This window comes from Betta splendens, chromosome 2, assembly GCF_900634795.4.
Source record: "Betta splendens chromosome 2, fBetSpl5.4, whole genome shotgun sequence".
NCBI lineage: Eukaryota > Metazoa > Chordata > Actinopteri > Anabantiformes > Osphronemidae > Betta > Betta splendens.
The window spans coordinates 10,842,373-10,864,050 of NC_040882.2; the positions used below are offsets into that span (position 1 = coordinate 10,842,373).

The 21,678-nt window shown below is 46.1% G+C and overlaps 1 protein-coding gene and 1 non-coding gene across 4 annotated transcripts; one reads left to right on the forward strand and one right to left on the reverse strand.

Annotated features, from left to right (window-relative positions):
• The first annotated feature begins 837 nt into the window (after positions 1-837).
• hecw2b (HECT, C2 and WW domain containing E3 ubiquitin protein ligase 2b) lies at positions 838-20,372 on the forward strand. 3 transcript variants are annotated; one of them, XM_055504633.1, is made up of 30 exons: positions 838-971; positions 6,384-7,540; positions 9,342-9,449; positions 9,537-9,631; positions 10,114-10,189; positions 10,261-10,430; positions 10,876-11,018; positions 11,248-11,348; positions 11,434-12,251; positions 12,323-12,470; positions 12,847-12,948; positions 13,047-13,197; positions 13,398-13,501; positions 13,608-13,732; positions 14,110-14,295; positions 14,390-14,542; positions 14,658-14,760; positions 14,859-14,955; positions 15,030-15,113; positions 15,213-15,322; positions 15,572-15,692; positions 15,765-15,878; positions 15,968-16,120; positions 16,198-16,296; positions 16,393-16,522; positions 16,599-16,745; positions 16,854-16,968; positions 17,412-17,497; positions 17,581-17,693; positions 17,863-20,372. In XM_055504633.1, exons 2-30 carry the CDS (start codon positions 7,138-7,140, stop codon positions 17,972-17,974), a joined length of 4,467 nt encoding a protein of 1,488 aa, XP_055360608.1. In that variant the 5' UTR covers positions 838-971; positions 6,384-7,137; the 3' UTR covers positions 17,975-20,372. The 3 variants fall into 3 exon arrangements, with proteins under 3 accessions (XP_055360608.1, XP_028985877.1, XP_055360612.1); XM_029130044.3 differs by lacking the exon at positions 838-971 and adding an exon at positions 1,006-1,517; XM_055504637.1 differs by lacking the exon at positions 838-971 and adding an exon at positions 4,830-4,946.
• Positions 20,373-21,335: 963 nt separating this feature from the next.
• Positions 21,336-21,454, reverse strand: LOC114851477 (5S ribosomal RNA). The gene has a single exon (XR_003785105.1). It is a non-coding gene; the product is annotated as a 5S ribosomal RNA (ribosomal RNA).
• Positions 21,455-21,678: the final 224 nt, after the last annotated feature.

Here is a 21,678-nt window from a genome sequence, read left to right on the forward strand (position 1 = left end):
TTGATTTTTTTCAGATCTGTATTTGTTAAACAATCAAATAATGATTATTTGTTTTCTTGCGTGTTCATAAGCTTAAGAAAGAACTCAGAAATACACTATTCAGTCTTGATGATGTCTACAAAGCTTTTTGATTTTCTTAACAGAATATCTACACATAGAGACAGAGGCTCTGTGTTAAATGATATGTTGTGTGCTAGAAACAAGTTTATTTACCTAAAGTTGTGACCATTAAACAACCACTTTACAGATATACTGCAGCTGAAAGAAAACATTACTTTGTAACATCAGATTCTTTGAGCAACACTGTTGAGTCCTGGACCTTGATGAAATTTTATTTTTTGTGCTTCTGTCTGTGCTGCTGGTGGCGTAGGACGCTGAGCTGACTGGTACCGCTACAGCTAATTTAAGCAACTGCACTGTTCAACTCTTTATTTTCATTTACACAAATTTACAAGAATCCTACACTTTCTTCCAGTTTCTGTTTTGTCGTGGCATTTGGACATTGATGCGAAGATTTTAGTTTGTGAACATATTTAGTATTTTTATGTATGCCATTGTTTTATAATCGTCTTCATTGGGTTTTTTTTTTATTAAAAAAGCACATCAAGTCAGATTATTTTTTCTTACCAAATCTTTCAGCCCGCTGATATACTGTATCATCAAATAAAATTATCTTTATTTAACTTGATTGAACGATTGTGACTAAAAGGTGGACGGACGGACCTTGTCTTTTGTTGTCACAGGGATTAAGGCGGAGGAATGATTTGCAAATCCCTCCCATGACAACAGTTTGCTTCCATCATCCTTCCTTCCCGTCTCTGTCTCTGTTAGGTGTGATTTCATCCCAGGGTGCATTTCAACCCTGTGACTATCCAGCATTAACAGTGACGCTCGTGTGTCCTTTCGCCAGAGACCGGTGGGAAGGCCTTCGGCGCCCGTTCCAAGGCTCCCGCACCACAGCTTGGACACCGGTGAGCCGCAGGGCGGGGGAGTGGAGGTGGGGAGGAATCAGTTATTTAGATGCTGAGCTCGGGCAGTATGGTCTCCCACAGCAAGGCCCGGCTTTCGGATGGAGTTTCAAAGCGGCGCTTTAAATAGAAACGCGTCACTGCGAACGGAATCCGGCCGGTTCCGACGCTCTCCGCCCGAACGGGCGCGAAGGAAGCGCTGCAAAGAAGCGTGTGAAGCGGCGGAAACGGGGAGGCGGATGTGAAGCGGTCCGGCCGCATAAATAAGATATGAGCGCGTCGGTGCGTCCCACCTGGCAGCATCACGGCTAAGTGGACGGAACCGTGCGGGGAGCCGGGTTCCGCACGGGACGGGAATAGCGATAAGCGACGGCTTTCAGGGAGCCGCGCGCGGGCTCGCGAGCAGCGGATCCGCCGGGCTTTTGCAGCCGATGAAGGGGCGATGGTGCCTGGGCGTGTGGAGGTCCGTCGACCGTGAACAGGCGACGCGCCGTGGGAATAGTTCGCGGCGAACGGGCGCTGGTGAACTACGCTAAAACACTCGAGGAGGTACGTGTGACGGCCGCCGTTCATTGTAAAGGACGCGTTACACTCCATCTGTCAGCCGTTGTGTTGAGAGCCGCTATTGTGAGCGGAGAGCGTGCTTCACTGTGCATGGATAAAGGCCCGACAACACAACAACAACAACCACAGTGTGCGTCTTTGTCCATCAGGTGCTGCTGTCAAAACGACAGGAAGCGGCCGCACACACCCACGTGACCCGTAAGCGTTAATTATAGAGTTTATCAGAGGCTCGTGTGCTGCACAATCAGATCAGCATCTCCTGCGTGGGACGTGACCCTGATTGTAATCTGTAGATAATCAACCCGATAGGCTGAGCCCACGTTCCCAATCAGATTGATTGAGGGGCCGTCTGTGTCACTGGGACGTGTGAACAATGAGGATTTCTGGAGCGTGCTGTGCCCAGCAGGCGCCCAGGTGCTCGTCAGCGGGAGCTGGTCTAAGTTGGGCCACGCTCCAGGTTATGGGATGTCTTCTGGGCCCGTTGCTCTGCAGTGATGCTCGTGCAGGAGCGATCAGTTCAATGCCTCACCCCCGATGCCATTAGAGGCGCGTGGTGCAGGGCAGGGCAAGACATGGATCCATACGCCTGCTGTTCTTTTGTTCCACTACTGTCCAATACACAGCAGAATCCTGCTGGAGGTGTATGACGCCTGCCTTTGACCAGTCTGGACTTAAGCTTTAGAACCAATGTCAACCTGTATACTGTATAATTAAGACGTAGTTGTGCATTATCAATACAAGATTTGTCTTGGGTAAATGTCGGTATAATATAGAAAATCCCCTGTAGGCTGCTCTACCAGTAAACCCCCACCTCTTTACTGCATATGTAGCTTATCAAATATACATTATCCTACATTTAGTTACCAAAGTGTGGCTCTGAGTGATTCATTTGCTACGTCGGATGCGAGGCCATGTGGCTTCATTACCTTTGTCCTTCCTGATCTCTTTACCACAGGATGTGACCAACATCAGCCAGGGCTGTACAGTACCTTCATCAGGTTTCATAGCCTCAAAATACAAATGATGCAGCTAAGCCCTCGATTTGGGTCACACTATAAAAATACGTCCAAAAATACGAAGGAACCCAGGAGTCTTGTTTTGTTTCAGGCTTTGATATCAGGGTGATTTTTCTCAGCGTGTGAATTTAAACTTTTTTACTGTTATAAAGGAGGGAATGTTCCGATTTCGTGGTCATTCTAGAAACATAGTCTCTTTGATGTCAGCTGACTAGAGTCAGCTCCTGAATTGTGGTGTTTTGCTAAAACATCAGCGACTGTTTGACAACTAAACTGGTTTGAGAACAAAGACCCCATACAAATCTTTTATACTGTACAGTCAGTGTGAATTTAAACAACAAAATGTATGAGGCTTTGATGTTGCCCCAGACCCTGGTCTGTGAAAGACACCACAGCATAGCAGCAAGCTGGTTAGTCACTTATGGTGACAGTAGTGGAGATAACACAATGTTTAAAATGGCCTTTGTGTCTTTTGTTTTTGAAATGCAATTTAGAGAAATGCAAATTATTCAATCAAGGCAGAATGCAGCAGTGTCCTATATACAGTAGTGTCACTGTATAGGAAACAACAACAATGACATCATACCTTCCGTGTTAGTAACACTGTTGGAACCATATGTACAGTATGGAGACACTGAAGCCTTTTTTTTGTAATATTTATATGCAAACTTACAGTTAGATTGTTTTTGATGCTACTGTACCATTATTACTGGTATTACTACCACAACTATTTTATCTGATTCCCAATAATAAGAAAGTGAATACTATTTCCCATAATGTCATCCACTTTGTTTTCACATTCCCAAACTTTTGCTTGCCCTTCAAACCAGTAACTAGTAGTTTTCACTGTGTTGAGCTGGTGGAGCAGAGGCAGCTCTGTCACATCGGACTCACTGGTCTGTGATGTTATGCCTATAAGCATGAACACACTCAGGCACAGAGGAATGTGATGGGTTTGCTGGGGACAGGAAGCTGTCGCCTCTGATGGGGTCGTCTCATTGTTCTCCACTCATGCCAAGGCTATTTCTGGCCCGTGTGTGTCTTTCTGTGGTCGTGTGGACTAAGTTAACTGAAGAATTTACTGTTAGGACAGATGAGTGTTGGCTTAATTTTGGAGAACTTCAAATATTCAAGATTTAAATGAGCAAAACAACATCAAAGAGTGGACTTAAAGTCTGCAGTAGCTCACAATACCAGCTGGGCCAAGAATAGGAAAGACGATTACATCATTGTTCAGCTCTTACTCTCCAGTGTGACTCTGTAAATTCTGTTTCCATGGGTGGAGTCCAGACAGGAAGTCAAGACAAGGTTTGTGGGAAACTGAGTCGACGCGGAGCTGAAAGCTATACCGTACATGGATTTTACGAGTTTAGGTAAAATATTTAGATATGATGAAGAGAGGTGAGTTGAGAATGAGATCTTGCAGGTGCATTTAATTGATGTGCATGTGTGTATGTGTTCTGGCATCACTGCACCAGTGCCTCCCTTCCCACCAGCGTCCTATACTCTGGATAGAAATCTAACATGACTGTCTTCAACGCTGCCCTGGAGCATCAATGCAGACTCACAGACCCGTGTACTTAAAATATTTAGGTGCATTACGTAAGTAATGTGCGCGACTGGCTTCTGGTAGATACAAGGACATGGATCAGAGCCAAAACCCATGACTGGAACATTTCAAGGTATCTGGCTTCCAGGTCTGTTGAGTGGTGGATAGATGCTGTACCGTAGAACACAATTTCCACCCCTTCAGCGTTTTTAAATGTACACAGCTATGTAAATAATGACTAAGAAATAAATATCATGTTTATAAGCTCAGACAGCTGCCCCCACTTTTAATTCAAGATATTCCTCAAACTGTTTTTTAAATCACAACAGCAAACAGACAAAAGATTAATTGTTGCCTGGAAAAGTAAACTTGAGTTTCTGACTTTCATTTTGTCGTCGTCTCCTCTCGTCTACTTATGATTGTTAAGTTTAGGAGACATCCCTCATTCATTTATAAAAATTCTCTGGAGTTTTCTGGTTTGTCAGTGTTTTCCTCTACTGTTTTTCCAATAGTCTGCACAGAAGGAGAATAAAACAGGTGTGAAGACTTGAATACCTTTAGCAGCTGTATGTAGATATGTTTACTGCTGCATTAGGGAAGTGATGCACACGCACGTCTTTAAAATCCAAAGCACTTCGCTCTATAAATAAAGCTGCTTTCGTTTCAGCAACAAGGAAATGTTCTGCTTTTCTGCCTCTCACTTTATCATCGCTGAAAGTAAAAACGCTTTGCACTGTGTGGGTAGATGTCCGCTGCTTGTAATCACCGTTGACTGTATTTTACCAATATGATGCCTGGCTGTGGGGACTGACAGAGCTGGAAAAACATCTTTTGCAGAAACCGATCGGTGTAGGTAGCAGCGCTTGTTGGTCTAGTTTTTCTTATACAACAGAAACTGTTTGACTGTTCGAGATGTGTGTTAGTAAAATAATATTTTACTCAAGTGTCACATTAGACACTTGGAGAAATAGTTTCACATGGGTGTTGCTACTTTAAGAACTATTTGCTATATGTGTTACCGCTATCTCTACTATAATGCGTTTCCATAGTCTTATAGTGCTAATGTTTGGTATGAGGGCCTTAATAAGTGATATAACATGAAGTTCCATCTGTTTTATGTAATTATCCTTCAAGTAACAGAAACAGTCATGAAAATGTTATTGAGAGTCACTGAGATACTGGGAAACAATGAAAAGCATCAATATGCTGAGGGAAAGAAGTTGAGACATTGTGTTGTGCTGCGGGTTGTGTAGTAGTTTGGTGCAGAGTGAACCAACAGCCTGAGCTCCAGCTGCAGATTGAAGCCTGGTGCTGATGCAGTGGATTAGTGAACAGCAACCCACCCAACCCCAACCCATTCTGCTTTAATCCTGCTGCTGGATCAAGGACACTTACCTCCTGAGAGTTTCACATTCAAGTGTGTGTGTATGTGTGTGTGTGTGTGCGTGTGTGTATGTGTGTGAAGACAGCAGGGTTTTAATTTGTTGCTGAGTTCCTCAGATTGGAGCAAGTGAAGCATATGTGATTGTGCTTTAATTTGATAGCACGGCACAGACTATGAGCTTGTGTGTGTGTGTGTGTGTGTGTGTGTGTGTGTGTGTGTGTGTGTGTGTGTGTGTGTGTGTGTGTGTGTGTGTGTGTGTGTGTGTGTGTGTGTGTGTGTGTGTGTGTGTGTGTGTGTGTGTGTGTGTGTGTGTGTGTGTGTGCGTGAGGCACTTTAAACCCAGCAGCTTCACGCTCAGCTCTGGCCTCTGCCCTCGGTTATTTATAAAACAGTCTGTCCAGATGTGTGGGGGTAAGTGTGTGAGAGTGTGTGTCTGTGAGCGTGAGCCTGCTTCAGTAGCCTGGCAAGTGTCTTAGCATGATGTTATGTTGGTTTAAAAGTAGAATGAATTGAGGATGTTTCACCGTAAAACTCATTGGAAACTTAATGGACCTGTTTTAATGTCCTGACAGGAAATAAGCTATAACATGCAGACATTTAGCACCGTCATCCACATCACCTGTGACTGTGCATCCGATGATTGTTATAATGGCCGTAAGGATGGAGGAGGATGGTCATACGTGACTGTAGCTGAGGAAGCTGTGACACGGCGATGATGGCGCTGCAGTGATTAGCTTCACAACGTGGAGAACCAGCACCTTATCTAACATGGATAGACAGCTACAGTCTAGCTGCACTTACAGTAGTTTTACTAGATAAAAATCCTGACTATATTTTTATTCATGCCACAGTATCACATACACTGAACCCCATCCCTCTCTCCCTCTCTTTCTCCTCTATAGGTGTCCAACCTCCCTCCACCCCTGCCCTCCCTGTGGAGCGTGGGGCTGCCCTGTCATCACTCCCTCCTCCCTGCACAGACGAGTGGAAGGATTACCGGATTGCCTCTCATTCTCGCCTGTCTCTCACCTCCACCTCTATTCCCCTTTTTTCCATAATGGATCCCTGGATGATTTATAGAGCACTTTAGTGCCCACAAGTGAGACTCTGCTCTGCTGCTGTTGGTCAAAATGGACGAGTATCACAGGATGTTGGGAAGGATGAGCGATGAAGCGGCATCAAGATACTAGGAGAACCCGGGAGGCCTGACGGGTTTCTCCTGCAGAACTGCAACACCGGGACCAAAAATGTGCAGCGAGGAAGCAAAAGTCCAGAGTCCTTCAGCTGCTTTCTAACCTCCTCCTGCAGTCGCTGCTCATCATTGCATCTGTGCTTCTCTGTTCCTCACTGTGTGATGGTGACACCTTCATCCTGAAGCTTCCTTTCCCTCCTTTTTCCCCCTCACGTCTCGGTTTTCTGCCTCTGTCCTACCTGGCCTTCACCATTCGCCCCTCTCTCACAACAGCTGTCCTCCCCCCTCGCCCCCGCCCCCAGTCATCCTCCCCCGCTCCCTCCCCTTCCTCCCCCCTTTCCTCCCCCCACCACCACCACCACCACCACCATCCTCACCACCATCACCCTCACCCGCTCTCCTCCTCCCCACCTCCTCGCTTTTCACCCCCCCACTACTCCGTTGCCTCGCCCCCTCCCGTTGCCATGGCGACAGCCGCCACGGCAGCGTCTTCCTCCTCGCCCCCGTCGGCCAACGGCAGCGCCCGGGAGCACTTGCTGGCGGTGCGCCGGCGTGCCTCCCACACCCGGCCGTACACCATTGGGCCTGACAGCCTGCACAGCATGTTGGCGCAGGGCGCCGGCGGGCCCTCGCCCTCTGGCGCCTCCTCCTCCTCCTCAGTAGTGTCGCCAGGGCCGCCGCCGCCAGAAGCGGCAGAGGTGGGGCTCCAGCGGGCCAACAGTGACACAGACCTGGTGACGTCGGACAGCCGCTCATCGCTCACGGCGTCTACATACCAGCTGACTCTAGGTCACAGCCACCTGGTTATTTCCTGGGACATCAAGGAGGAAGTAGATGCCACCGACTGGATCGGCCTTTACCACATTGGTGAGCAAACGCCTAGCAAAGCCTGTACACTGTCAACTGCTGTGTGTCATTCTATTTAGCTTTTGATTCTCATATGGCAAATATGCTCTTCAAAGTCATCACGTTATTTCGTTTAGAGCCCGAATCCTGTAAGTGGTCATGGTACCAGCCGGCTGTCTACTGGTCCAGCCTTAAGCCTGGTACCTGGGTAGACACCTGACATACAGTAGAGCCATCAGCTGCAGGGGTGACCTCAGGGTGTGGGCTGGATGCCAAATGAGTCGGTCTAGACCATGACGTAATGATTATAGCGTATGTGTGACTTGTTTGGGAGTTTGGGGAGTGTTGGACAGTACTCGAGAGTGATGGAGAGATTGCTTTGCTTATCTGACTGCCAACAGGACACGTCTCCGGTATCTCGTCTGTGCCCAGTGATGCTCTGTGGTTCTGTTGCACAGGTGTGAAAGAGAAGCTTTCAGCAGCCAGCGAAATATACTCAGATTCACAAATACCCGCGGGGTCAAGGTCAAACCACAGGAGAACAGTCTAGTGAGAGAGTGAGAGTCTGTGGGCAAGCCCACATCAGAGAGGGAGACATGGAGAAACCAGGTGAAAGGTGATCTCTCCGCGCCTGCAGCCTCTCTGTAGCTGCTCAGCAGCATCGACCCAGGCAGGGGGTTCTGGCTTCCTTCTCCCTGAGGGATGCATTCTCCTCAGCCTGGCTGTCGGCCAACCTTCCCTGGAGCCGCCTGAGCTCCCCCCCTGCTGTCTGACCTGTGTGTGGGTGTAAATGCAGATCTGTTTATGTGAGTGCAGTTTGAATGAGGATCATACTGTTTGTTTGACTGGGAGGAAGTTCACTTTTTTTCTTCTATCTTTTTTCTAATGGTGACCTGCTGTGACAGGGGCCCAAAGGTCGGTGTGTGTGTCTGTGTACTGCACATGGTGTCAACATCATTAGCAGACAGAACCTGAATATAGGATGAAATACAGTTTTAATTTGTTCTGAATAGTTTTTTGGGGCCCTTCATTTAAAAGCTAAGATATTTTTCAGGTTCATGTTTCCTTTTTTCCATCTCGTTCACATTCATATTTTCAGACATCTGAGTGGGTGGGACAGGTGGTGGCTTTTATATACAGCATGTCACTGTTGTTGTTTCCCTTGAAGGTTTCATATTATTTTCTAAAACAGATCCTTGAGGACTGTGTAACTGTCCTGTCTGACTTTATGTGCTCACAGCCTGTCTCGGGTTTTGAGTCCTTCACACCTCTGGGTCATGTATATAGGACCAATGTGGAGCTATGGTGAAACATTACAAGGAAAGGTCCAGTGTCTGTCTGTGGACTGTCATACCACAGTGCTGTGTTATGATGACAATGGACAAGAAAAAATCCTAAACTGACTGTTTTGTCGTCTAATACGACAAATCCTGTCTCAAAACAATGACACGGTGACTTAATAAACAGGGAAGTAGAGAAATATCTTGAATGACTTCCTCTGCTGGTCATCTTGGATTTCTGTATACGCTCTAAACTCCAGACATTATTGCTGCTCTACTGCCTCTGTCCCTCTTTGTGGTTTGTGATATTCTCAGATTGACCACTAACATCAGCCCTTACTGTATCTGACTGAACAAATCTCACATTCAGTATATTTTGACTGTTGCATTTCACAGCCTGATTGTGGAGCCCCCCTGCCCAAATACATTAAGTCCTCACTGTACATGTGCATAAACAGGCAGCAGTCATCTGACTGATTGTAGTCATAGTCACTGAAATGGCAGTTGAGTCCAGTTTATGGATGTGCAAATATGTTTCCCAGATGAGACATGCGTGGCCAACGTGTGGGAGTCCAAGAACCGTGGCGTGAACGGCACTCAGAGAGGACAGATCGTGTGGAGGCTGGAGCCCGGTCCCTACTTCATGGAGCGTGAGTGGCCTCCATGGACCGTGTTCTTGTACAGGACAGTATGTCACCCATGAGGCAATACTATGCTGGTTTGTGTTCTCTTTGCAGCGGAAACTAAGATCTGCTTTAAATACTATCACGGCATCAGTGGATCGTTAAGAGCAACAACACCGTGCATCACTGTCAAGAACCCTGGGGTCGTGGTATGTACATACTGTAAATGTCTGCGTACATGTACTTACACAACTCAGATTCCATCAAAGTTGGTACAGAAGCATGTGTGAAGCAAATCCCATTCGGCTTCCCAGTATGTAGACATACTCAGGCCTGTTCACCTAGTTGCATTTTGGGCTCATTGGAGTCAAGTCAGTCCCTATAATGAGATTACATTTACTGAAAGACATGTTTTTGACTCAGCTTGTTCCAGCAGAAGCTAAAACTGCAGGTGGCAGAGCTGCAGGGAAGTGAGGTGGATGTCACTCAGCACAAACTGAGGTGCAGAGACGTTTGCTCCAGTTGAGTCAGTGAAATGAAAAGCAGTCAGCCTTAATCAGAGCTGTCTGATGTTTCCTCCTTCAACTTTTTAAACTCCTGTGTGTTTTCACTTGGAGTGATGTGAGTTCGTTTCAAAAATAGGAACGGCCGTCCACTCATGCTGCTCTCTGACTGGTTGATCTCTTCCCAGGTGGGCAGTGAAGGCCAAGTGGAGGACCAATCAGGGAATGGGCACTGTCGCAAGCTCGTCAGCTTCACCCTATCAGGTGACAGGACGGTTTCAGTGGAACTGTGATGTTCTGTATAGCGACCTGCTCATGACTGTGTTTGTCCGCAGACATCCGGGCCGTGGGTCTGAAGAAAGGCATGTTCTTCAACCCAGACCCCTACCTGAAGATGTCCATCCAGCCGGGCAAGAGGAGCGGGCTCCCCAAGTTCACCCACCACGGGCAGGAGAGGCGCTCCTCCATCGTATCCAACACCACCAACCCTGTGTGGCACGGGGAGGTCCGTCACTCTTAACCCAATTTCCCAGCAAATGGGTCATGTTGTTCTCTAGGAACAGGGCAGAAAATTAGACTCGCAAGATCAGCACAATTACTATTATTATTTGTGAATTCAGGGTTAATTCGGTCTGTCTTCCTGTTTTCATAGTAAACACTCCATTAGTCCAGTTATTTGAACAAATCATCTGCCCAGCAAACAAAACAAACACCATTCAGTTTAGTCACTGGAAAGTAATTTGGGGAAAGTGTTTTATGTTCCATCCCTTCCACCACAAGTAGCCGGTGTACTCAAGCGGTAAAACAGTAAAGCTGGGATCATTATATTATTCCTGCAACATTAGGTTTACGCCTCACTGATAGAGGCTTTTTAAAGCTTTAAAGTTTGAGGATGTACTAAACACCGCTCTGTGTCCTAACACACTCCATCTGTCCCGTTGTGCCTGTAGAAGTACACCTTTGTCGCTCTCATGACCGACGTGTTGGAGATTGAAGTCAAAGATAAATTCGCCAAGAGCCGCCCGATCATCAAGCGCTTTCTGGGTCAGCTGATCATCCCTGTGCAGAGACTTCTGGAGAGGCCGACGGCTGAGTGAGTCCACACACTTGCACTAGCGAACTACAAAAGAGCTGAATATGGAAAGTGAAGTATGTTTTTTTTATTACTCATAGATCAGCACAACAAGTACAATTCAGGACCACCTAATGGTTGTTCGTTTTAGCTTCTAGCTCTTCTGCTCATGACGGTGTCTGTGCTTGTGATCTTGATGAGGGTCACATCACATTTGTAACCAGCTGGTTCACGTACTGTGTGTTCACAGCGATCAGCCAGTTAGCTACAGCCTGTGTCGACACCTTCCAACGGACAACGTGAGTGGGCAGCTTCTGTTCAGAGTGGACATCACCTCCAGTGGGCACGAAGGTGTGTGTATGTTTCAACATGAATGCTTTTTCCCAGTCATTTCAATGCTGAGTTCTAATGGCCCCTTCCTCCTGTTTCCACTCAGAAGCCTCTCCAGATGCAGTGGGAACCATACTTGGCAGCGCAGTGAACGGTGACCCCGGCAGCCCCTCCGACGACGAGGACCTCCCTCAGCCCTCCTCATCATCACGCGTCACATGTGGACTTTCCCCCACAGGCTCGGACGAGGGCTCCCTCCTCGTTAATGGCGCTTGTTACTATGGAGACGACAGCGTGTGGCACGAGCCCGGCCTAGCAGGGGAGGAGGACCTTCTCCCGGTGGCTCTGGGCGGACACGCGCATCGGCAGGTGTCGCTAAACGACTACCTGGATGCCATCGAGGCTCCCGTCAGCCCTGCTGAGCGGCCTCTCGCGGGGCCGTCTCCCAAACTCCGCTCCAGCTTTCCAACAGACACGCGGCTCAACGCCATGCTTCACATAGACTCCGATGAGGACGAGGAGACGGCGGTGCAGCAGAGCGCGGACTTGGCTTCAAAGAGACCGGGTGCTTCTGGGTCTCGACAGGGGAATGAGGACCCTAAAAGAGAGCCACAGACTCAGAGTGGTTCAGAAGCAGGTCCGTCTTCTGGTGCTAAGCCCTTAACTGAGCCTACAGGGACTAAAATTGGATGGGCAGAAGGCGCAGCTGGAGTTCAAACGCAGTCAGATGCACCGGCAGCTACTGGAGAGGCTGTTAGTGCATCGGCTGAGGTGGTGCTCGTCGCAGGAGAAGCCCCCTCAGCCTCAGGGGCAGAGGGGGCCGTTGGTCCGGCGGAGTCTGCCAGTGAGTGTACCTGCCTGGAGCACAGCAGCAGGGCGGATGCGAGCCAGGAGGCTCCGCGTGGACCCCTGTCCCCCATTCAGGTAAGGATGTGTAAGTCGGACGAACGAATGGCAGGGATGCTGCAACAATGTGATGGAATATCTTTGTTCAGGAGGTGGAGACGAGGAAAGAGGTGGCCCCGAAGGCAGAGGAGGAAGGAGCGGAGTCGTCAAGCAGCGAGGCGAACGGGCCGGTAGCAACAGCCACTCCCAGCAGCACCAGCACAGCGAACCAGCGAGGAGCAAGCGTGTGTGAAGCAGGTGGCTACTGAACCTTTTAGACAAACTACACTGATCCTCACGTCTCTGTGGCCTTGTTAAGAAAAATTGTAGAAGTGAAAATTTAATTAGGACCCAACGGTGAGCAAATCTCCACACTTCCGCTTTAATGGGCACAGCATGGCTTTCCTTCATCTGTAATATTAATTTCATTATGTGGATTTATTAGAGAGAATCCATTCTTGGTTGAAATTGAAAAGGTTTCTGGATTTCGGAGAGAACAGCTGTGTTTATTCAACCTTTTGGCAGTATTAAGTAATACCAGGCAACAGGGCTGTGCTTGAGATGAAGCAGCTGCAGGATCACAACTCAGCCCGGAAAGGTCAGAGGGGATATCACCTCATATCTGTGTGTCCAGGTGCCACTGCTCAGGTCCTTTGCCACCAGTCGCTTCGCTCACTGCCGTCTGTTCGCCATGACATTAGTCGTTACCAGAGAGTGGACGAGCCACTGCCACCTAGTAAGTGTGTATGATTTACCATGTGTAGTAATATGCTAAAAAAACTGCAGAAACGTGTGGTTAGATATCAAATCTCTGTGTGCCCGTGTGTGAACCAGACTGGGAGGCTCGCATCGACAGCCACGGTCGCATCTTTTACGTGGATCACGTGAACAGAACCACAACGTGGCAGCGGCCCACTGCTCCTCCTGCCCCTCCGACCCTGCAGAGGTCCAACTCCATTCAGCAGATGGAGCAGCTGAACCGCAGGTCAGACACACACACACACACACACACACACGCACACACACACACACACACACACACACACACACACACACACACACACACACACACACACACACACACACACACACGCTTTTATTGACCCATCCGCCACATTGACGACTACTGTACAAGCAACAAAGCTCAGGTTTGTTAACTTTCCTGTGGCACACACACCTTTACAGGTACCAGAGTATACGGAGAACAATAACCAATGACAGCCGACCAGAGGAGCAGCCGGCCAATGAGCTTCCAGCAGATGAGACTGACTTGCAAACCTCCACCCCTGGTAAGTGTATCACTGCACTGCATTATGGTCTATGTAGTAAAGGAGGTCTCTGAGCCTTACAGTAACTTGTGCATTTGTTCTAATATTGCGCTTGTGTGTGGTGCAGAGCTGCGCAGGGACAACAGTGCGGCTCAGTCCAGTTCCAGGTCTCGCCTCAGTCTGCTGCTTCAGTCTCCCAGTGCCAGGTTCCTCACTAGCCCGGACTTCTTCACTGTGCTGCATTCCAACCCTGTACGGGCTCGTTTAACCTCTGCTTCTCCTTAAACCGTTCCCTCTTTCTTTTTTGTCACTCATTTCTTACGGACCTGATGTTTGTTTCATGAAACTGTGACGTCTTTCCTTTTTAGCTCTAACCACTAGGCACTACAGTCACAGTTTTTTTTTTTGTTCTTTTAATAGTGAATATGATTAAAACTCAGTTTAAGTTACTGTTTACAAAGATCTTGTTTAGTGACAACTGGACATCACCGGACATCTAATAATAATAATAAATCTGCCTTTGTCTGTTCACCCACCTCTGTATCTCTCTCTCTCTCTCTCTCTCTCTCTCTCTCTCTCTCTCTCTCTCTCTCTCTCTCTCTCTCTCTCTCTCTCTCTCTCTCTCACAGAGTGCCTACCGCATGTTCAGCACCAACACGTGTCTGAAGCACATGATCAGTAAGGTTCGTCGGGATACTCACCACTTCGAACGCTACCAGCACAACAGAGACCTGGTAGCGTTCCTCAACATGTTCGCCAACAAGCAGCTGGAGCTGCCCAGGGGCTGGGAGATGAAGCACGACCACACCGGCAAGGTGGGAGCACGTCCGTCCGACTGGGTGTCAAGAGGCTGGAGTATTTTTGTAGTAGTGACGCCTTCTGCTTCTGCTGTTGTGTGTCCACATGCAGCCTTTCTTCGTGGACCACAACTGCCGGGCCACCACCTTCATCGACCCCCGGCTCCCTCTCCAGAGTTCTCGGCCCCCGAGTCTCCTAGCTCACCGCCAGCACCTAACACGGCAGCGCAGCCACAGCGCGGGGGAGGTGAGCCCACGGCGGCTGGTAAGACGGTCTGAGAGGACGCACCTCCTCCAACACACCTCCGCCCCAGTGGCATAGATCAGTCGTCTGGACCCAGTGGAAGTACTGTATGTGACATGCTCCCGCTTCTCTGCAGGTGGGTGAAGACCCCCGTCACACCGGCCCACCCGTCCTGCCACGGCCTTCCAGTACTTTTACGTCTGCCAGCAGGGGGCAGTGCCAAGATGTCGTGCCAGTGGGTTAGTACACACACACACATACACACACACACACACACACGCTCGCGCGCGCGCGCGCTCAGATTTGATAAAAATGTTTGTGTTTGTTCCTTTTCCAGCCTACAATGAAAAGATTGTGGCATTTCTACGACAACCAAACATCTTTGAAATTTTACAGGAAAGACAGGCTGACTTTAGCCGGAACCACTCACTCAGGTATATACGCACTTTGCACGCTGTGCACAAACAGCTGTATCAGAGATCTACATGTTGTTCTTTGTTGGCAACAGGGAGAAGGTGCAGCTGATCCGCACAGATGGAGCTTCGGGACTGGCCAGACTGTCAGGAGACGCAGACGTCGTCATGCTGCTAAGGTGATCCTGACCTCCGACCTCAACCTTTAGACATATGTGACATATTCCTATTAGAGTTTGTCTTTCTTTACTCACACTCTGTTTCTCTCTCCTCCATAGTCTATTTGAAGATGAAGTCATGTCCTATGTGCCTCCTCACAACCTACTTCACCCCAGCTACTGTCAGTCACCCCGCGGATCCCCCGTCTCGTCCCCACAGAACTCACCTGGTGGGACACTTCATACTGTATACACAGACACGTTATGACTTTCTGGAACTGTTTGACCACAGTATGAGACCTGAATAATCTGTGTGGGAAGCATAATTGTTGTGTGACATTGGTTTAACTAGAAAGAGGGAAAGGGACATTAGGAAAAAAAGCAAAAGGGCACAAGTCTTGAAAGACAAACTTTGCAAACAAAATTATCACAGATTGCATGTGGCAGTAATCTTTCTTTCTGTTTATTTCTGCTTGTAGGGACACAAAGAGCTAATGCCAGAGCTCCAGCCCCCTACAAGAGAGACTTTGAGGCTAAACTGCGCAACTTCTACAGGAAACTTGAAACCAAAGGCTACGGCCAAGGACCAGGGAAACTGAAGTAAGTCTAACGCACTTGTCACACACCACTCAGGTGTTTGGATTTCCTTACGCCAATGATTGTGTGCTTCAGGCTGATCATCCGTCGTGACCACCTGCTGGAAGATGCCTTTAACCAGATCATGTGCTACTCACGTAAAGACCTGCAGCGCAGCAAGCTCTACGTCAGCTTTGTGGGGGAGGAAGGGTGAGTGCGTGGGGGAGCGAGGACAGGAGCAAGCGTCAAACTGGGGTCAAAAGTAAAGCGATTGTTGTGTGCATGTGTTTATTTTGCAGGTTGGACTACAGCGGACCTTCCAGGGAGTTCTTCTTCCTGGTGTCCAGGGAGCTGTTCAACCCTTATTATGGTCTGTTTGAATACTCCGCCAATGACACATACACCGTTCAGATCAGCCCCATGTCCGCCTTCGTAGACAATCACCATGAATGGTAAGATGTAGTGCACGAATTCAAGGTTATGCACTTTTTTCATCATCCTCATAACTTAACGGAAGGTTATGTTTCAGGTTTCGGTTCAGTGGTCGTATTCTGGGCCTGGCTCTGATCCATCAGTACCTCCTGGATGCCTTCTTCACCAGACCTTTTTATAAAGGCCTCCTGCGCATGTACATGCAATGTTGTGTATTTTCCCACATACAACAATTAATTGTTAAATCTTTTAAAGAACACAAAACATAACAGCCATATTTTTGCTGTCCTAGTCCCTGTGACCTGAGTGACCTGGAGTATCTGGATGAAGAGTTTCATCAGTCCCTCCAGTGGATGAAGGACAACGACATAGAGGACATGCTGGACCTCACCTTCACTGTCAATGAAGAAGTCTTCGGGCAGGTCAGACGCTAACTGAAGAAGACAATTAAACAGATTATGATGTATAACTAGAGGTTTTAATACCGATCTCCCATAGATAACGGAAAGAGAGCTGAAGCCTGGTGGAGCCAACATCCCTGTGTCTGAGAAAAACAAGAAGGAATACATAGAGCGAATGGTGAAGTGGAGGATAGAAAGAGGAGTGGTGCAGCAGACGGAGAGCTTGGTCAGAGGTTTCTATGAGGTGTGACAAAACTTCAGTGGAAAAGCTGAGACTTCAAACTATAAGGCTCCTATTTTTTCATTTTCAGGTTACTGAGAGAAAGAATGTTGTTTTGTTTTCGGTACTCAGGTGGTGGATGCCAGGTTTGTGTCTGTGTTTGATGCCAGGGAGCTGGAGCTGGTTATTGCCGGCACTGCTGAGATTGACTTATCAGACTGGAGGAACAACACGGAGTACAGAGGAGGTATGAATCAGATTACCATCCGCAGGGGCAAGTAGAAAATGTTATAGCAACTGTAAAAGACTGTATTGCTTTCTACAATTCACGCGCTTTAAAATATTTATTTAAAAAATGTCTGAACTGAAGTGTGCTTATCGCCAAATAAAATATCTTAATACTGATAAGAAATTTGGCTTAATATTGCTCCACTTTTCAGCCCTCATAGTCATAAGCATGTCTTAAAATTTCAATTTTAAAATAGTTTATCTTAATGTTTTCTATTTCATTTTTATGTAAACTACTACAGTGGACTACTTTTAATAACTTTATTTTATAAAGTTTATATTGTGTAATTTTATTTTATGAATTTGGACAGTTAGGTCAGTGATGTTTCTGGTCTGAGGCTGGACCCTGGAGGGAATCCCTGTCCTGATCCTATTACCATAATTACAATATGTTTTGTTCAGGTTACCATGACAACCACATAGTGATCAGGTGGTTCTGGGCAGCAGTAGAGAGGTTCAACAATGAACAGAGACTACGGCTTCTGCAGGTTTGTCTACGTATGAATGAACAACCTACAGAGGTTGGGTGCAGCCTCTAATATCGCTGGTTTATCTTCCTCTACACCTCCAGTTTGTGACGGGGACGTCCAGTATCCCCTACGAAGGATTTGCTTCTCTGCGAGGCAGCAACGGGCCACGCAGGTTCTGTGTCGAGAAGTGGGGGAAGGTCACCTCCCTGCCCAGGTGAGAAAATGTCTGTGCTTTCATGCATCCAGCAGAACCTTCAGCCAGACCACAGATGACAAATATATATCCTACATTTTCTGGCCAATATTCTCACAACATTTCATGTTCCATCAAATACCTTGCTGATGCCTGCAACTGACTAACACTTGCTGCTGTCGGTCCTCAGAGCCCACACTTGTTTCAACCGCTTGGACCTGCCTCCGTACCCTTCTTTTTCCATGCTGTATGAGAAGATGCTCACTGCCGTGGAAGAGACGAGCACCTTTGGCCTGGAATGAAATGTTCAGCTCGCTTGATACGGGATTAGAACCGATCACTGTTGAACAGCTGAGGCTGAGGTACATGGACCGTGGAGCTGCACCATTTCCCTCGACATGTCAGACATTCCAAGACGTCAGGTTTCTAATGGGTTTATGTCTACATGTATTCCGGACAGAAGCTTACACCTTTGATGTGAAAGACCTGCACTGCCTTTGGGACCATAACCGCCTAGATTGACCAATTAGAAACCAGGACATCTGTTCTTAACATAAGAAGCAACCACTGCCTTCTCTGCAAAAGCGATGTGGAGCATCTTATTCAAGATTGGTGGGAACTTTGTCCTGAACTGTGGACTTCAGCAATGCACTTGTAGTAGTACAGCACCCCCTTGTGGCCTGTTGTTGTAACTGCTCTGTCAGTGCTTTTTTTTTTTTTTTCTTTTAGGGGAATGCGGATGTAGCCTTTTGCTAATGATGATGAACTTACACTAAAGCAGATTTCAGAGTTGCAGCAGACAGTGTGGTCTCGTTGTTACAGTTTTTTTTTTTCAACTTTAAGAATAATTGATTTTTTTAATGACGTGGCAGTGACATGTTGTGATTCGAATGTACCTACAGTAGCTGTATGTGGGGCGTGTTTTTCTACTAGATTTGAATCAGCTATAACCATTGCTTAAGTTAATAATTTGATGATTAGATAATGTATCAGCAGCATATCTTACTTAACTTGTATTTGTTACTAGCTTTGATCCATTTCCATACACTGAAACTAACCCCAAGGTCAAAATTAAACTCAAATTAAAAAGCAAATTGAATGTCAAGGAAAACGGTGGCACATGATAGTTACTGCATGACATTATGCACTTCTTCTGCAGGTGAATCTTAAACATAGTGTTAAAAGGTTGGGAAGACCTAAGGGTGAAGTCTCCCATATATTAATACTTCCTATGTCCCAAATTTGAACACATTAGCTTGAAATCCCCAATTTTCTGTTCCAAGGGGTTCTATAATTAATGCTAAAACACAAAATGTAGACCATCTGTGTTTTGGATAAGAAAAATAGTTAAATTTGAAATAAACTGATGATGGGACTATAGTTTATGCATTCATACGGTCTCAGGATCAATAGTATTTTAGAGTAATCCATAAAATAGTTACCGGTGTGTTTTATTTTAGATCAAAGTGGTTTAACTCGGAAATGCTGCCCTCCCTAAAGCTGCACTGTGAGCACGGCTAAAAAACACAATGCATCAGTTTAGTTTCGACACAGACGATGACAGACATTATTTGAGCATCATCCATTTTCTCAAAGTTCCTAGCCTGTTCCAGCTTAGGTTACACAGTGGTGACAAAAGATATTCACTGTTTCAGGAACAAAAAGGCTGATAAGCCTCACATTAGGGAGCTGGCAGCTGCCACCACCTGTGCCTCTTTTCTGGTCTGTCTCTGTGGCAGAGACAGATCCAGAGAAACGTTTCAACAAGCTGATGTCAAAATAATCAGGTGATTTTAAACTGCCACATTAATCTTGCAGAGAATCAGCCTGAGATGTGTAATAATGCAGAAGGTTACACAGCGGTTTCCACATATATTCGCTGAGGATAAAAAGACTAATTTTCGTGAACTCGTATTTATAAAACAAAATTTGTATACGCATTTTAATTTCCTTGAAACAAGTCTCCCATTAAGAGTTAATCTCCAGTAGTAACACCAGTAGTTGAAATGTTGTTAATTTCTTGAGGGTATTTAGTGAAGATCACATGACCACACAGTGAGTAGTTATGTCCTCAGAGGAAAGCATAACAATTTAGTATAAGATTTGAAAAAGGACCATTTCTGTTTAAATCCTATACATGTGTTAGAACACCTCACTGACATTCTTTTTCACACTATGAATGTAAGCATGTGTTGCACTACCACAGTAAACTCCTACATGCTGCCCACGTTTGAGGCGAGTTCCATATTTCCTCGACAAATAGGAAAACTGATTGTTTTCTGCATCTTAAAAGGGCAAATTCAATATTTAAATATTAACGGATTAACAAATACTCTAAACAAAAGATGACTGTATAGATGACTATAATACTGCAGCATATTTGTGAAAATGACAAGATGACACATTCCATGCCAAGGCAGGTTATATCCATCATCTATTGAAAAGTTACCCACTGTTGAGAATGAACCATTGTTTTTGTGTGAAGTTAACACTTGAAACTACTACCTTTTTGTATGTGCAAAGTCTGATTGTTATTATGAATTATTATTCTCATTGAATGCACTGCCCAATGTCTGTCTAACCAAAGGTTTGAGCCTCAACCAGCTGCCTCACATTTAACACTCTGTACAGTGCACCTCACTTTTGAATATGAATGTTTTGTCAGCACCCATCTTCTACAATAAAATGTTCATCTCTCTAGGCAGGTATTTGATTCTCATTTCATGGTACTACTAATATAACTGAACACAGTACAAGTTAAATGTCATGTAGATTTGTTTGGCCCATTTTGGGCCATGTGGAATATCCACAGTGGTTTTCTCACGTGGAGGGGACAGCCATAAGACAGAACAGACTGTATCAGGAGCTCTAAACAAGCCAATCTGATTAATCAAGTTGGTGAAAATGGAATTTGTATTGTGGAGATTTTCAATGTACACAAGGTGGTCAGGTCTGGGAAGTAATGCTGAAGAATTTTTTGTATTTTATTTTTTGTATTTTACTTTTACTGCAAATGTACAATATTATTGTTAATGTTCTTGTATTAGAATATGTCAGACATGAACTAATCATGAAACAAAATTACATCAACACTGAAAAAAGGAGAAAAAACCCTGGAAAACACAATTCAGTCTGTTTGTGGGCAGCAATTGGAACAAACAAGTGGAAACGGTAGTAATAAGTGGACAATGGCAGAAAAAGGGGAGTTACACGACTAGAGAAGAGGAGAAGCTTTAGGTTCCTGTGCAGTATAATGTGGACCTGAACAAACTGTCCGCTCTGCTAGTGTTGAGTAGAAATGTAGAAATAGAGAGAAGCCAAAATTATTACTTGTATTGTGTCACCGACCATAGGCATGAACTGTGAACAAAGCAAAAGCAGCACTGTGCTTGAAAACAGAAAATTCTTGCAAGCAATAGCGTCTGTCTTAGAACGATGCAATTATAAGGTTAACAAATAATTGAACAATCTAGGTGAAATGTCAAATACATAAAATACAAGTAATGAAAAACATACAGTAAGATATTAATTGCAGAAGATACATAATAAATCATATAATAACTGCATAGAATCAGAAAGAAAACACTTTTCCCATAACACGGTGCAGTATAATGTGGACCTGAACAAACAGCCCGCTCTGCTAGTGTTGAGGAGAAATGTAAAAGCTTACAGCACCTGGTATTCCCAGGCGGTCTCCCATCCAAGTACTAACCAGGCCTGACCCTGCTTAGCTTCCGAGATCAGACGAGATCGGGCGTGCTCAGGGTGGTATGGCCGTAAGCGAGAGCAAAGCATGACAGGAGCTCTTTTAAGCTTGGCAAGCCTCACTGTTGCATCTATTTGCCTGAATGTGGCGTTTATAAAGGACTTAGAGCATTTTGGGACGTACACAGAAGGTGGCCATTTTGGCCTTAAACACAATATCCCCTTTTTTGTATTTCGCTCTCCCTTTAAACAAATAAATAGATAGAAGCCAAAATGATTACTTGTATTGTGTCACCGACCA